General features: G+C 41.5%; 1 protein-coding gene across 1 annotated transcript in view; it reads right to left on the bottom strand.

Moving 5' to 3' along the window:
- The window catches only part of DCC (DCC netrin 1 receptor), a 593344-nt gene that overhangs the window by 87509 nt on the left and 489181 nt on the right, over nucleotides 1–16654 (bottom strand). The window contains exons 13-15 of the mRNA XM_067315554.1: nucleotides 15770–15911; nucleotides 13431–13541; nucleotides 8254–8448 (exon numbers count right to left, since the gene is read on the bottom strand). Coding sequence (XP_067171655.1) covers nucleotides 8254–8448; nucleotides 13431–13541; nucleotides 15770–15911 — 448 coding nt within the window. The remainder of the gene's footprint in view (nucleotides 1–8253; nucleotides 8449–13430; nucleotides 13542–15769; nucleotides 15912–16654) is intronic.

Here is a 16654-nt window from a genome sequence, read left to right as displayed (position 1 = left end):
AAACTAAAATGACGTAAAGTCAGCCCCAGGCAGCAAAATGTGAGAGTGGCTTGCTATGCATGGATACATGGGCTAGCTAAAATTCATTTATACGTGGGGGATTAACATGAGGACACTGTTAAAATCCACACAATATCTGATCTGGGGGAATTATGCAAAATCTAGTCATGATGCAAATAGTGCGTGGATCTCAAACTGACCCTCTGCTCATGAGTGATTTCTCTGTATTGTGTAAGCAAAAGAACATTAGAGACAAATGAAAGAAAATTATTGCATGAAATATTTGGGGAAATGGCAGCATTCTTTAAATGACAGCTAGTTTTCAAAGGAAAGAAAGAAAATGAACAGTCCCTGGAGTCCTGAAGCGCCTTTACCTGTTAGTGTGCCTTAATTTGATCTATGAGGGAAACAGTGAGATGCATAAAATTTAACATATTTTTGTTTGATTTTCCCTACTCCAGTTTGTATTAAAAATGCAAAGGGGAGAAAAAAACCTCAAGCTACATTAAAAAGCTTTTTTGTTCCCTTTCATGTCTTTGTTATAATCCTCAACTGTCATCTGCAAAGATTAAAGAAAATGAAGAATCTTCTTTCTCTCTCTCTCCCTTTGCAATAAACCAAAATACTGTTTTTTGTCTCATCCATGTGCAAGGGTCAAATTTAATCAGATCTGCAGTTAAGAGGAAGGTGAATTTGATGGGATCCTTTGCATTCCTACTGGTATATTTGTTAAAATATGAATTCTAATCTAGGAGCTTTACCTTCATTTCTTGTCACTTGTAATTGTTAATCTTTTTTTTTTTCTAGTTTTGCTCTCTGAATAATGCAGGGAACCTGCAGAGATGAACATTTGTGCTACAGCACATCACCTGAACAGCAACTTCGGTGCAAGGTTAGTGAAGACGAAACCACCAAGCTCTGCCTTGAAGATCCTCCTCCAGCGCTGGGGCCATACAGACCAGCAGAGCCCTGGAGCGTCGCGCGAGCAACTCCGGCACCCCATGCGAAAGCCCGTTGCCCGCCCTCGGACCAAGCTGGGAGGCAAATTTCAGCCATTTCCCATGCATTTTTTCTGCCTCCACCAAGGCAAGGCAGTTTCTGACTAGCATAACAACCGGGAAAACGGGACGACGCCCTGGGAAGGTGCTAATCAAATCTTCGAATCCCCCAAATTGTCTTTCACCCTTCTCCTCACTTATCAGAAAAGATTAATGTGACAGACTGTGAAGAAATGCGACGGTTTTCCTTTCAGCAGCTGATTTAGCTGAGGGAAGGAAAGCTGCTGAATAACCACCAGCACCGGGGCTGCTTCGGTCCGATCCGTCCTTGTCCCTTCTGCCGAGGTCTCGTGTGGGCCACCAGCCCGGGGCACAGGCGTCTCAACAACCCCAGTCCGGGTGTGCGTCACCACAGTCTTAACAGAGTTGAGAAGGGTCATGCGACATAAGACAAGAGAAATATGAAACTATATTACAAAATAACCTATCTGTGCTTTTTAGTAAGTTCTTAAGATGTATGTGTTAGCTCTAGTCCCCCAACCTACTAATTAAGCAGCTAATTAAGTGCTCAAATGCATTAGATTTTCGCTTTGGAGCTCAAAAGTTTGAGACGAGCGTAACTTCAGGCTTTATGGGGGGATAGCGAGGAACTTTTAAAAGTCTTTGCCAGATTTTGCTGCACGTTCGGCGCTTCACTTTCATTCCCGGACCAGCAGGATCAAAGGCTCCGAGTTAGAGAGAGACATGAAAACAGTATTTCAAGGCGTGCACTCCCAATCAAAATCTTTCAAGTGGGCGCATATGAATTCCTGCACGCTCCTGAGATCAATGTAGCTCCTTCTTAGGTCACATAAAGGCAACTGTATATAAAAAAATCTTTATAATTACGCCTTGTTCTTCTGTCCTCACAGGCAGAAGGAAGGGCGAAGGGAAGGACGTACTCTAAAGGATGAAGTTCACATTTCTGTGAAATTCTGAAATTTGGTACAATTTTCCTTTCGTGTCTAGACTTTAAATACTTTTAATACCTATAAAATAGCTGTTTTTAGGTACTTATTCTCATGGACAGGCTTCAGGGCATTTTACAGACGAAAGTATCACCCCAGAGGAATTACCAGCTCCGATTGCTTAAACTGGCCAGACTTTGGCTCAGGTGATGCAGACCGATGCAGACGCAAATCCACGCATCTCTGCTTTCTCGCACGTGGTGGAAATCCCCATCTCAGCTGCGCAGTTATCCCACTGGTGCTATCTGAATGCTTTTTAAAACCTTGTTTTGCCGGGATGTCTACAAAACGCTTGTCAGTAGTTTGGCTGCCGATGCACTGAAACGGCTTCCTGTCATTTATCCAGGGCTTTCTCATCATTCCTCCTTCCATCGCTGGTTTTTAACCTTGACATCGCCTCCTCTAGCCCAGGTTGCTGCCTCCGCGGCGCTCACTGCTGCCGGCAGGAAAGACCCTTGCGCCAGCCCTGGAGCGCAGCGGCCCCTTCCACCAGCTGATGAAATTCCTGAAACCAGGATAAAACGGCCTCTTCGCTCCGAGAGAGGAAGGCCACGCAGGGCCAGGGCTAGCAATCACCCCCAAGACCTCGGCGCTCCCTTTCAGTCTCCTGCTTCTTTCCATTGCTCCTGTAAGATGCTAAAATAGCCCCAAATGATCTAATAATGCTGTTAACGTATTGGGTTATGCTATAATAAGGTCACTATGTTTCATTTTTCCAATATGTGAGTTAAAAACACAGCTTTGTGACCTATCGAGAGTTTTATGCAAATTATTCGGGCTAGTGTGTTGTTTCAGGTATCCCGGGTTTCGTGTTTGCAGAATCAGTAAATGGAAATCTCCCTGGCATGCTTCTTCCCTCTCTTTTGAACTTCTATTTCATGAGCAAAGCTCCATGGACATGAGCCCGGTCAATTCATTACTACGCTTAATGCCTTTTGAGTTGGATCAGTACAGAAATTGTTACTTGTTATGCGTAAAAGATCAGAATTGGCACCCGTGAAATTTCCAATATTGTTAAAACAACCATTAATCAGCCGATAACCTTGCCATTTATAATCACAAGCAAAGAATGAAAGAAAAAAAAAAAAAATGAGGTGGTGCACTAGAAATGGGTCTCCTTGTTAGAATTATTCATTTGCGAATCAGTCAAGCACCAATTTCTCTGTCACAGAAAAGGTTGAATGAGAGCAGTGGATGCTCGCTCCTGAAATTTATGAGACTGACATCAAATATCTTTCATACACTGCAGAAAGAAAATACAACAAATTCTTCACTGACAAAGCTGAAGTCTCTGTATATTCTTATATTCTTCTGTGCCGGAGGAAAGTATCTCCAGGCAATGTGACCACTCAATCATGAGAAAATCACCCTATTTAATTCACTGTGGCATACAAGCATTGTATTCAAGATGATCATCACACAGAATAAAGTTTTCAATCATTGTTATGAAAGAGTGAGTATTTTTCTTCATGTTTTTGGAGTGATTTATTCAGTAGCTGAAGCGTACTGCTCAGACAACTGCTGTACCAGCAGCAGGTGTAGGCTGATTCAGTTATTAGGAAAGTTTTGGTTGTACAGAGTAATCAATTAAGTACCTGAAACGTGATGCAAAGTTGCCGTATGAAGTATGCATACGGGTGTGACACTTCCACTGCCGAGAGGGGAGGAATTAAGCCGTGGGCCCTCCTGTGAACGAGTAGGTCTCTACCCTTCTCTAACAGGAGATCTACATAAGGAGGTCTCCCTTTGCTTCCAAGCCTTTCAAGCAGAGTTTTAAAAGCAGTTAGGAATACAAAGGCAGCATGAAGTAGCTAAGGGGATTTCTAAAGAGACTTTGACATCTAACTTCCATCTGAAACCAGTATTATAAAGAAAGCACTTTTAGTAGACCAGTAGAAGCAGACTGAAGGTGAAAAGATGTTTAGAATTTCATATATAGCACTAGAATGGCAAATTTTGATGCACAACAAGGCATAACATGGCTAGATTAGGATTATGGACATCCGCTGTGGTCAACAGGAAGGAAAAAAGCATCGGAAGATGTAGATGTTAGATGGGCTGAGCTATCCCTGGTGTTGTCGTTTCCTGCTTGCTTGACTAGAGAAGTAACATTGGCTGACGAGGCTCAAACTCAGGTGACTTAGTTAAGTACCCGAACTGAGGTAAAACAAACCCACACTCTAGAGTGCAGGTCAGACAGTTTATCACTAGTTCTGCCTTATCACAAAGGTTATACCACCGAATACTGACATACCATGGACACTGGTGAAACGCATTTATTGGGTACGACATCTGACCGTTGCTCAAAATGTGTAAGGGAAGTTACTTCCTTCCCTAGAACCCGACTGCAGGAAAGATAAATGCTCTTGAGCTTAAAGCATGGACCGGCGTTTGTTTCCGATCGTGCCACTACTTTGCTTTATGATGCTAGGAAGTCATTCTGGGTTAGGTCTTAGCCATATTGGAGTGGCTGACAAAATGTCCCACTGACACGAGTGGAGCTGAGTCTAATTCTTGTTCTCTCTGAACCCCAGTCCCCTGTTACTTAAAATAGTGGGGCTGTCAGTGGGATTGTCATTGATTTCTTTTACTGACTATATAGAAATTAGCTTAACAATCCAAAGAATAGCAAATTACAGTTTTCCCAGACTTTTGTAACATTAGCCTATCCAACCATCAGTGTTTGGACAGATGTGTGCGCAGGTGGCCAACAACAACCTGTGGCTGCACAAACACGTTTGGGAAGGAGGAACAAAACCTGCCCAAATGCCAACATGAGGAAAGGTGGCATTGCCTCACTAGCGAGGAGGAACCGCACCAACATGAGGAAGGGCGGCGTTGCCTCGCTAGCCTGTATATGCACACGTATGGTGGTGGTGGGGTCACATCCTGCTCAACAAGGCGCTGCAGTTTCTTTATTTGGGGAGTTCTGAACCACCATTTCTCTTCGGACCACAGAACGTGCTTATAAGACTAAAATAACGCCTGACACGGATCTAGATTATCAGGTTTTGGCATCTGTGTGTGATACCGTCACTGCAAAAGAGAGTCAGCCAGGATTTTGGAAACGTAGCTGATGCCAGACAAATGCGATTGCTCTTTAATGAAAGTACCAACTGCTCTGGAGTCTAAATGATAAATAAGTTTGCAGCGTATTTCAAAACGGCATACAAAGGAAAAATAAAAAGCAGCACTGCAGTGAATTTCAATCTTGGGAAGCGGCAAAAGCCCAATTTTTCAGCTATATACATCAGACTGAACTCAGCAGAAGGAGAGTGACCTCTCCACAGTCGAGGTCCAAAAAGACGAAGCAGAGCTGTGGAGCCAAGGAGCAGCAATCTGTAAGAGCCAGGAAGATCAAAAGGGACAAGGTTTTTAGAGGGGAGAGAAAAAGTCACTGAAGTTCATCATTTATTGAGGTATCAGACTTTTTTTGTATATGCATTAAGATAAGACATAGCCCCCTCAGACATACGAGCCACCAGAAATTTTACAACAGGTGGGAAGAGTCCAGAAAACATCTAGGAAATATTTTTCCCCCATTCCTGCCAGTGAGCACCTTTTGATTCATAATCTTCTTGAAAACAGTATTTTTATTAGGAAAAGAACTCTGTCTCATCATTTTGTATAATTTTCTTATAATGGCTTCTAATAAAGTGGGTGAATAATGTAAGAAGCGTTTGCAACTGTTCTAATTTTTTAAAAGCCTTCTCTGGGCCCTTGGCCACATCTCTCTGGGGTTCATTTTCTGTGGATATTTAAATGATGGAATTTCATTAGTGCAATTATTCATGGAAATTGATTTTCAAAGACGTACATGTGAATGTTCACAGAAACTGAATTTAAAATGTGCACATGTCAGGATTTGTAACCAAAATGCTTGTATCCTTAGTCAGTTAGGGATCAGGTGCATGTGACTTATCTGGACAATTACAATTAAGTTGCACTGCTCACATTTTGAATATTTACAATCAAACTATGAAATATGCAGTGAAAATATACTTGCCATTTTAATATATTTGAATAATTAACAACTTTCATAAAATTCTCAATCTGTTTGAGGATGCTCAGTAAGAAAAAAAAAATCACTTTAGTGTCTGAATTATTTATAACTAAATATCCGGTCAGCTCAAAACAGTTTCTTGACATTTGCTAGATGTCCGAGTGTTACTTCTGCAATTAGTGAAACATCTCTGTCTTGCTGGACTCCCTGTGTATTTCTGCCTGCTAGCACAGCCAAGAATATAGAAAAAACATTTTAATCCATAGAAACAGCTTTATTAGCCAAAGTAGACCACCATCTTTCCACAAATGCCAAGTATAGTTACCCTATTAGAAGGCTTTTGCAAAATAACTTTAAAGTTGCACAAAATATTATCAAATCAGCCCCCTTGAGCCCTCTGAATATTTGGGAGAGCTTATGCACGGCTCTCTGCAAGTACCTAAATCATGAAAGAGGTAACCAGACATCGAGAAGCTGTTTGACAAAGCAACAGCAAAAACGGTTTATTCTAGTCTACTCTCCAGTTTTCCCCAAGAAAACAGCAAAAAATGTTGGATGACGCAGTTTCATGGTGCTATAAACTCCAATTACCAAAATAAGCGACCCTGGATATCAGAGAGTTTCGGCACTATATGGAGAGCGTCCAAGACTTCTGACACTAAGGAATCGAGATCGCTAGCACAGCTGTGCATCCTTAATACACCAAGTTAATGAATCTTCCTGTAATATCTGATCATTCCCAGATTACTAAGCAGAAAACTTAACAAAAAAGAAAAACAGTTCCCAAAATAAAAGTGCTAAAGAAGAAAATGAAAAAAAAATAAAGAAGAAATGAAAAGGAAATGAAAAGTAGGAGTTTTGCAACTGCCATTAAGTTCAAACATGGTGGGAGCCAGTTCAGGGAATAACTCTGCAGAATCGGGAGCCAGTGCTGGGAACGCAAGACTTAGTAAGAGCTACTGAACACCACCAGCGCTTGATCAAGGGAATTTGAAACGTTTGAGAGCGCCCAGAGTTTTGAGGCTAAGACCAAAGGTTTAGAAAAGATTTTTCCAAACAGCAGTTTGAACAAATTAGGCATGGACTTCACTCTAGTTAGATGAATTACCTTCTCCTGCGATGAGAGGTCAGTCTTACTTCCTCCCTGGCCAGTGCTGTTACTGCCTGGTCCTACTGCTATTACGTGAAGCTTGGGGATGGGACAAGTGGTGATAACTTCATGCACAGAAGGCTCATAGATGTTCATTAGACTAAAAACATACAATGGCACGGTATCTATTGTCACAGCTTACCCTTTCCATGGTTAGCAAACTAAAGCTCCACTTATGGGATCAGTACAACTCTTTTCTGTTTTCTGGGCTTTAACATTTCCATTAAGACCCATGAATGAAAACAGGAGCCTCAAAAACTTAGAAATACAGCCTGGACTAATCACAGAAACGAAAGCTTAGACCCCTGGACACGAATCCTCCTCTGGGTACAGCCATGTAGGGTAAAAAGCCTACCACGCTTGGACACTATCCACTGCTGGTTGTCCTTCTTTGCCAAAGATGACCATTTTCTCAGAGATCAGGGGCTGGAATCCATGGTAGCTATATATCCCCCATAATCCCCTTCAGTCAAAGGGCTTAAACAGTTTCAATAGGTTTAGCAACCTGGTTAATTCTGACTTCAGAAGACTAGGAAATCCAGCACCAGCTCATCTGGCAGTCTTGAGGAAGCACTAGCAGTGTTAGAGGCTACTGAGAAACGACTGGAAGGGGAGTCTCTTGAGCCAACAGGTAGAGCTTGAAGAAGACACCTGGCCTAGGTATCTCCACAGTTGCTGCTTGAGTTATTATAACTTGCTGCAGGAATAAACAACACCATATGAAACAGTAACATTATGTTTTGGCATACCTGGTATTAAAACAGGCCTTCACTGCATTTGTCCGTTGCGTACACATACCGGAGCTGGATGCGGTCTGAACTTAACCTCGGTATCAATAACAGCTCAGTTGCTAGCAGCCTCAGATTCAACATGGTCTAACAACGCCACCAAGACATCGGTCGCAAGCTATCACTCGGGACTGATACCTACCGCAAAACACCTCTGTGCTATCACGACCTGAGACTGCAACGTAGAAATAGCCTAATCAAACAGCTTAGAGAGGAGGCATTAGTGACAGCCTAAAAATAAACCTACAAACTAGCATAGTCTCAGAGGAACCTCTGTATGCTATTACAAATAAAAACAATTACTCACCCAAATTTTCAATGGAATAATAACGCTGTTTACTGTCCACCCGCACAGTCTCAGCATATGGACTGCCTACGCCGTAGCCAATGATGTACCCACGGACCACAATGTTTGGGTTCAGCGGTGGAGTCCAGCTCATGACGATACTTGTTGTCAATGGCCTGACATGAAGAGAGCTTGGCTGATCAGGAACCTGAGATTCTGGGATTCAAAAAGAAAAAAAGTATCAATTAATATTCTACTCATTCAACTTTACTATTCATAAGGTTTGAGTTTAGATTAAAACATTTGTACAAAGAAACAATGAGGTGCCCCAGAGTTACATGCAGAGCTCACATGCAATTTCATTTCTGAGCTACATTCTTCCCCTCCAAGAGCACTGAAATCACAGAGTATCTCCTAGTGCTTTCCACCTTTAGCATAAGAACACAAGAGAGAGCTAAAATTATGCAGGAAAATGAAAGATGACCTGCTTGAGGATTGCTAGAGACACCTTTTATCTACCCTGGTCTATTTGCAAGGTCAGTAGGATCCTGACAACTGACTAGATGAGTTATCCTGGACTCGCAGATTGACTATAATATTGAACAAAAAGGTTGACTTTGTTAGAGATAGACTAGTATATTCGGGCAATAACCTCTCTTTCCCATGAAAACAGCAAGGAAATTTTAACTCTTGGACAGGCCTCTCCTGGCTTAGAATCTGCTTTAAATAACACACCAACATTTAGAAACGTAAAAACAGAAATGAGATATTTTATGTACAGGTATTCCCAGGTAATATTCATTAAGTACTAATTAATCATGGGATATCTATTTGGTAGACTTTGTCTTTTATTAGCCTACTTATACTTTAAAGATTAGATGAGTAAATGCCGTTTGTTTGAGTTTACTCAATAACTACCATATCACAAGTCTCTTCAGTGGAGCTGCACAGTAGCTTGTCTTTTTGAGAGCAGAAAGAGACAAGTCACTATTTTTCCCCAATAAAAAGGCTTGCAATATAATAGATGAAAGCTTCCAAGGAAGACAACAAGGACAGGGTAGAGGAGCTAGGAACAGTATAAAATGATGTAAACTCCAACAAAAGACTCTTTACAGTTGTGAAGCATTCCCACTGTAAACCTTGGAAAAGGCAATAAAAAGAAAAATTAACACTTTTCAATAACCAGCGCCATATATACGTCCTTGCTATTTTATGTGCTTTCAAATGAATTCTTATGAACACAGTAGAGTACTGCAAAAACCTGTTGCATCTTCAGAGAAGGCTGCTCAGTACATCACCAGTGTGAAACACCCAGCGACTTTAGAAGTCCTTTGCATTCAGCTTCTTAAAATTGCAAAACCTGAGTCTTGTTTAAAGGCTGAGGAACATTCACTGAAAAGCAGCTACTCACAAACAGAAGAAACAGATTGCACCAGCAGTGCCACTGCGAGTCAGATAAAGCTGTCATTTACCCCCATGCCAGCCTCAAACTTTGCTTTAATGCAGAAGCAAAAGTTACTCGAATAGCTATTTCTGAAGCGTGCTGTTTTTAAAACAAAATGACAGAAGTGTTTCTTACAAGACCCAAAGATAAAGCAGCAATTTACAGCCTTGAAATAAGAAGTTGGACAACGTGGCAATACCGAAATTCCTTGAACATCCCCAAAGTAGCAATTGTCAAGCGGCAAACGGTATCAGAATATTCAAAGACCCTTCTGGCTTCAAACGATAATTTTTACATCTCACACAACACAGATTGCAATTGCAGTTCAAATACCTCCAGGCAGCTGTTGGATTACAACTGTTGTATTCAAACATTTCATATTATTTATTTCAGACAATTCAAATATGTGATTCATGCATTTCAGAGCAAAATCACCACTTCTTGTTTTAAAAAGCAAACAGTAGTTTAACTTCTTGCTCCCTTCTCGTGAAGCAGGCCTCTAAAATGAAGCTGGGGTGAACAACATTTTTAACGCAGTTTTCAAACGTTTCATAAACACTGGGTTATTGGCCATTTGGGGAAGAAAATGCATTTGTTGAGACAGGAGACAGCTGAGAAAATCCCCAACATCCAAGATCTTTCTCGCTCTCTTCAGCTTTCTGTTTGCTCTATATTAAGTGCTTTTAATTATGTTTTAATTAACTTTACTTTCCAACAGTTTCTGGGGAAAAAAAAAAGCTTTTCTTATTCTGGAACAGCTCTAAATGTTTGCGCCGTACATTACACTTCCAAAAATGCAAAGGCAAAATCAACTACTACTGTTTCCAATTTTTTTTTTCTGCTGTTCTCTTTATGGAGAATCCCGTTCTCCAGAGGAAGGACCTCTGCCGGACGCAACGCACGGCCAAAGGTCTAACCGGGTAAGTCCTTCCCGTGCCACCGTGGCGGGGCTCAAGCCCACGGCGCTCCCGGCTCCGCGCCAGCCTCCCGCCCAGACCTCGGGGCGCAGGCTCGGCCGTCCTCGCTGGAGCTGCCCACAAGGCCGATTTTTGGTGCTGCCTTTTGTACTCCCTCCCCTTCGGCACGAGTTTATACAACCCCGCCGTCTCCCGCCAACTCCAAATCCGTAACCGCGTTTCCCGCTGAGGGCTTCAGCACCCGTGTCGGTCACCCAGGGACGCCGCTGCCACGTTCAGGACTACTTACGGGTCCCTAATTCCACCGACAAGCTGGAAAAACGCTTCCCATTTGGGTCACTTTAGCAATTTCCTTAGACGTTCACAGAGGCGCGTTGCACAAAGGAAGGGTCGTTTTTACTAATCCAATTTTGTTCCCATATTTCTCCAGTTGCTTTTCAGTTTAAATTACGACGCGATAGCAGTCTAGCCTGTCATGCTCTTAAAGCACTAATTTAGAGCTGAAGTTAAACTATATCACTATCTAATATGTGTAACAGCTTCCATCTGTTCAATGCAGTAATCAGAAACCAAGCATCCTAAACCCATTTTCCTGGAGGATACCTTCACAAACTTGATCAGAGCTTCTCTTGCATCCTTGCTCAAGATGTCTAAATCAAACCCTTTGGGGAAAGTACTGCTTTCTTTTTGTTCTTTTTTTTTAAACACAAAATTTGAGGCTTAAAATAAATATTTAAAAACTTCCCAGCTGTCAGTAAAGGCACGCGAGCTTTCTAGGGAACCTTGAGGAAGCAGCTATGTTTGGATTTCTAATCACTTTAACAAAACACACTAATTAAAATGAATATCCATTGGGAGTTAGCGCAGTTCTCCGGGATGCTGTTTGTCTTCGTGTTGCTTACGCCAAGCCGGCTTCCAGTGAAAGCAAGAGAAGCTGCATCAGCCCTAACAGCAGAGCGGGAATTGCAGTTAGCAATCTGTGCGAGAGCACTTCTCCCGCTCAGCTGACACTTGCAGGACTCTGTGTAACTGCAGTAATAAGTAGATTTCTCCCCAGGGTTTATCAAAGTATCTTGTTGGTAAATACGTATCTATTATGCAACGCCGTGCATTCGAGCATCAGACGGTTGCAGCTTCTCTACGATAATTCATCGCTATTGCAAATGCAAATGCATGTAAATATGATACATGAACAAAATGTCTTTGCTTTAATTTATTCATGTGTGCCTACTTCTATCGCGTCTCCTGTGATTACTCTATTAACATCTTTGCACGCATACATGTATTTGGGAACAAAAACTTCAAAGGAATTTAATGTGTACGAAATGCAAATTAAAACAAACGTGTACAAATGTGTTACTTTCTTTTTGCGTGCCGAGGTGGGTTCAGAACTTGCATTTTGCTCCTGACAGTGAAAAGTCAGCTGCTGGCGCCTTCACAACATCATTTCTGAAACTGCTGTCTAGCCCATTCATAATTGGAAAGATAACATCATGCACCACGGCACCTTGTCATCAGTCAATACAGTTACAATGCTTCTAAAGGTGTCATCTTTCATTTAAAATGCCGATGAGAAACTACCTGTACTGGTTGTCTAATTTTGCGTGCCATGTAATGCAAGCAGTCACTCCTGCTCTACTGCAAAACGCATTTGGACGTAATGGAAAGGACATGAAACAGGCAGAAATTTGTTGCGAGGGCTGCTTCTGAGATCATAAGGCAACGCATTCAGCCAAAACAAAGCCAACATCAAGCACTGCAGTGCATTTAAACTAATTATTTATTTATTCTTTCATCCAGCTTGCCTTTGATCCTTTCTAGGTGCTTCATTTTGTTTTAAAAATTATAGCCATTTTCATCAGTGTTCTCTTATTTTCTGTTCATCTCCTTTCTACTACATACTTGCTCCTCATCAGTTGTGCGTAGCTTTGCCATGACTTCCATCTGTCAGATTCTTTGATCCCATTTTATTTGCACTCCAGTTAATTTTTTTGGTAGACTTTTTCATTACTCTCCTTCTATTCTTCCTCAAATATCTCAGTCATTTTATCTAACCCTTCCATTTCAGTGTTTTTTTTCCCCCTTTTGTGTCAGCATCTGCACAGATTTACAAAGCCCACAGTTTTCAGGTACCTGCATCCCATCATCTTTTACTAATTATTCAGCTTCATTGCCAACCTGAATTTCTAACATCTGCCAAAAAAGGCTAGGAAACAGTAGTTCAGATATGTAAATATTTATTCAGTGCATTGCTAAGATTGTTGGTATTATTTTCATTGTTTGATTATGTTTATGATTTATGAAGTTACAGATTCACATCATGGTATTATTTCAAATGGCCATGAAACTCAGAAACTAGACTCTGGTAAAGAATCATTACAACAAAGGCTTCCAACTCCTTGGTCCTGGTGATAAGAAGAAAACACAACAGAAGGCATATGGGATCCAAAAGTATAAGAAAACACCTATTGGGTGGTTATTTCCAAGGTTAGATTGTTGCTTACTTTTGCAATTGCAACACACGCTGCAAAGAAGAGCAAGACTGAAAATAAGGAATCTGGAAAGCTTTTGTGTAAATAAAAGGAAAAAAAAAAAGGAAGCTTTTTCCTCTTTTCCATGCCTCTTCACCTGCTCAGAAAGCCATGCAATCTGGGCACCATGAAACACTCTTTCTCTCAAAGGACCAGACAACAGCCTCTATTATTCTTATCCGGGGAATCTCACCCCTCACCTTGACAGCACGCTGGTGAAAGTGCTAGGGGACGACTGCGGTGACACCTGTCAGCTATAGCTAGAAGGCTTTGGGCGAAAACAGCTTTTAAGAGAGATGTATTTACCGTCAAGATCATTCTCTGGCGTTTCTGCTGTGTACCAGTCTGAGGGGGGTCCGGTCCCGTTCACTGTCATGGCAGCGACCTGGAAACTGTACTGGCTTCCTTTCTCAAGTCCTATTAAAAAAAATAAAATAAATAATAATAAATAAAATCATATAGAAAGAAGAAAAAAAACCAATTAACGACATTACCAAAGTGTGCAACAGATTTTCTGTAAAATGAAATTTCTAGTACTATTCCGCTGGATTTGCCACCTGCGATGCAATACGTAGGAGTGCACCTGGAAAGGCCCCGGACACCAGCTCCCGTGGCAAACCTCCGCTCAGCCCTCGCCCAGCTCCCGCCCTGGTGTCCTGGGGCCCGCTCATGCATATAACACTAGTGACATTCAAATTAGTAAAAAAAGGAGAATTTTTTTTTACATGACTAAGCCATTAATTACGCATTTAAGAATAACAGCTCGCTACTCTTAAAATGCAGGGATCTACAAATACTCTGTTCTTACGCATAAAATTTGCAGAATAGGAACAAGGATAGCAGCTGCAGAACGGTTTGCGTTCCAGGGCTCAGAGAAGAAAGCGTGAAGTCCTGCCAAGATTATGGGACGAGCACGAATTCAGAAACGGACATTTTCCTCAGTGGCTAAAGCCATCAGAAAACCATTACTGCAGCATTCCTGAACTCGCCACATAACGTTCAAGTCTCTAAGGCAGGGATATACATTTATCTTTTTGCTTAGTCTATACTGACCACAAAGCACAGAAAAAAGTGCTCCATTTAATTGCAAACCTTCTCTGGAGAAGAACATTCAAAATTAAAAACAGCAGTTTAACATTTAGCTGACACGGAAGCCTACTATAAAATTGATAGCAGCTATTTAAAAACCTTCCCGGTATCTCTAAACTCCTTTGCTGCTGCAGATGTTCTTATTATCCTGTAAAGCACCTGCCTACCAAGGAGAAGATTGCAACCAAGATCTAAAGCGCCTACACGTTAATATTTAAAAGAGCCATTTGGAACAACCGTGTAGCTCGGTCTCCAGCAATCACAATATACGCATGCAGAAAGTAATAATGAGGTCTGGATATTTTTCTGAATTGCTTTCGAAAATACGTATCCCCAGGCCTCTTTACACCAGGCCCTTCAGCAGCCAGGCCGGGACCACGAGCGCCCCACGGGGACCCCAGCGGCCCTCGAGGAACTGATTTGAGGGCTGGCTGAGGACATGAGCCAACACAAAATAAATCGCCTAACCTAAATCTAAACTAACCTGTTCTGTTCCCGCACAGCCGAAAAAGGCTGCAGCTTCCCGCAGCGCTGGGCTTGGAATTCAAGCTTCTCAGCAACTTTCATTGTTATTTCTATGTTAAAAATATTTGCCAGGAGATAGATCCCTTCCTTCTGGTCTAAAATGCTTAATGCACTATCTCCCCCCAGAAACCACTTTGCTGTTCTGCAGCTTTTAGTTATCTCCCCGCGCACGTGGTCCCCAGGGGTACGGGGGCCATTAGCCCAGGTAACACCATGAAGTTGAGATTTCTATATTTAATGTCCTCCTCGTACAAAAAGTTTTGCTTTTCTTTAATTAAGAAATAAAATATTGCTTTTCCTTCCGAAACAGTAAATGAAGTTACTTATTCTGAGACACACAATTCAGAATTACTTTCAATTCTCACAAGTTACACTGCTATACGTAAAAGTAAATATAAGGCAGGTCAGTGCAGGACATTTGAGGTGAAATCATGGTTATATTGAATTCAGTGGCAAAGGTGCCATTGACTTTTACAAAGTTCAATTTTCACCCTTGATGCTCTGCTGCTTTCTCAGTTCTGTCTTGGGCAACATCCTCCGCAAGAACCCAAATGAAATATAATTTTCACTTATTAGAATTCACTGTTACCCGTATGATACTGATCTGATTACTCATTCACTGCAATTACAGCTTGGCTGTGATCTACTACTGCACTTTTTATTTTGTGAGGAGATATTTTTCCATCTAAAATCTTGGAAAAGAAACTGGGGAAATGGATATTTTTGCATCCATAAGGAAGTCTGAGATGCTGATTGAGTGTGCTAAGAAACTATCTGAGGCTTAAGTTACTGAACACAAGAAATTTGGCTTCAAATTCACTAATGAAAATGATAAAATCTAGGAGACAAACATACAGTAAAAGCATTAAGGAAAAGATAGGGTAAAAAAATATAAAGATTGTCTTTGCACAACACAATAAATGCTACCTGCCAGCAAAGAAATCGATGTTCCCTTGAAGTGAAAGTGTATTTTATTCCCAAAGCATTTAATTCATCAAAACCTTGCAAGGCTGTACCAAGCAAACACTGACCTGTGAACAAGTACCAGAGGTTGTTTGGCTCCAGTGTTTCAATCTCGCCCCTGCGGGTAGTCTTTCTGTGTCGGATTTTATAGCCTGTAATAAATCCATTTTGTGTACCTGGTGGTGGAGGCAACCAGCTCACTTTGATGCTCTGTAACAGAGGAGATATTAATGTTGAAATTTTTGCAAAGAAATGACAGAGCTAAAGCACATAAAATGAATGGAATTATAAAGAAAAAAAGAAGAGAAGAACATGGTTTTGCTTGTTTTTTTAACAATGACACAGACTCAACTTGGTCACTTTTTTCAGAACAGGTCCAACTCAAATCGGAAAAGACTCAAGCGATGGTATGAAGAAAGCCATGCATTCAGTGGCAGCACATACCAGCGGATGGCCATACAGACAAGGCATCGTCTACGGCAAATGTTTGCCCTTTTCGGGAATTTCTCATTTCAACAGGCCATGAGGACACTGTACTATAAATGTCAGCTCAGGGGTTAAGCAGACACCATAACTCATTTCACTTATCAGCCCAAAGTGCCAAAGTCTCCTCTTTCTGACCGCAGGATAAAAATACCCATCTGAACAGTTCTAACCATTTTGTGCCACTTTAATCCCGCAGGCTTTGGCAGAGACATTCCTGCACCTTCATTATAACGTAAAGCAAAGAAAGTCAAACCTTTTGGGAGGAGACTTACTGCTTATTCCAACCCATAAGAAAATTTTAGCTGAACCATTCAGCAGTCAGTAGGAACACGATCTAGACCAATAACTCCTTTTTTCTAAATAGTGCGAGTCTTGCCTAAGTTGTATGGAGGATCTTATCTCAGTCTAATAGCCCGAACCAAAACCACTGCTTCGGGATGTCTCTTGGTACATTCTTCCACTGCCGT

Source organism: Apteryx mantelli, chromosome Z (assembly GCF_036417845.1).
Source record: "Apteryx mantelli isolate bAptMan1 chromosome Z, bAptMan1.hap1, whole genome shotgun sequence".
Taxonomy (NCBI): domain Eukaryota; kingdom Metazoa; phylum Chordata; class Aves; order Apterygiformes; family Apterygidae; genus Apteryx; species Apteryx mantelli.
The sequence above is the reverse complement of the archived record's forward strand: the minus strand, read 5'-3'. Positions and strand labels throughout refer to the sequence as shown.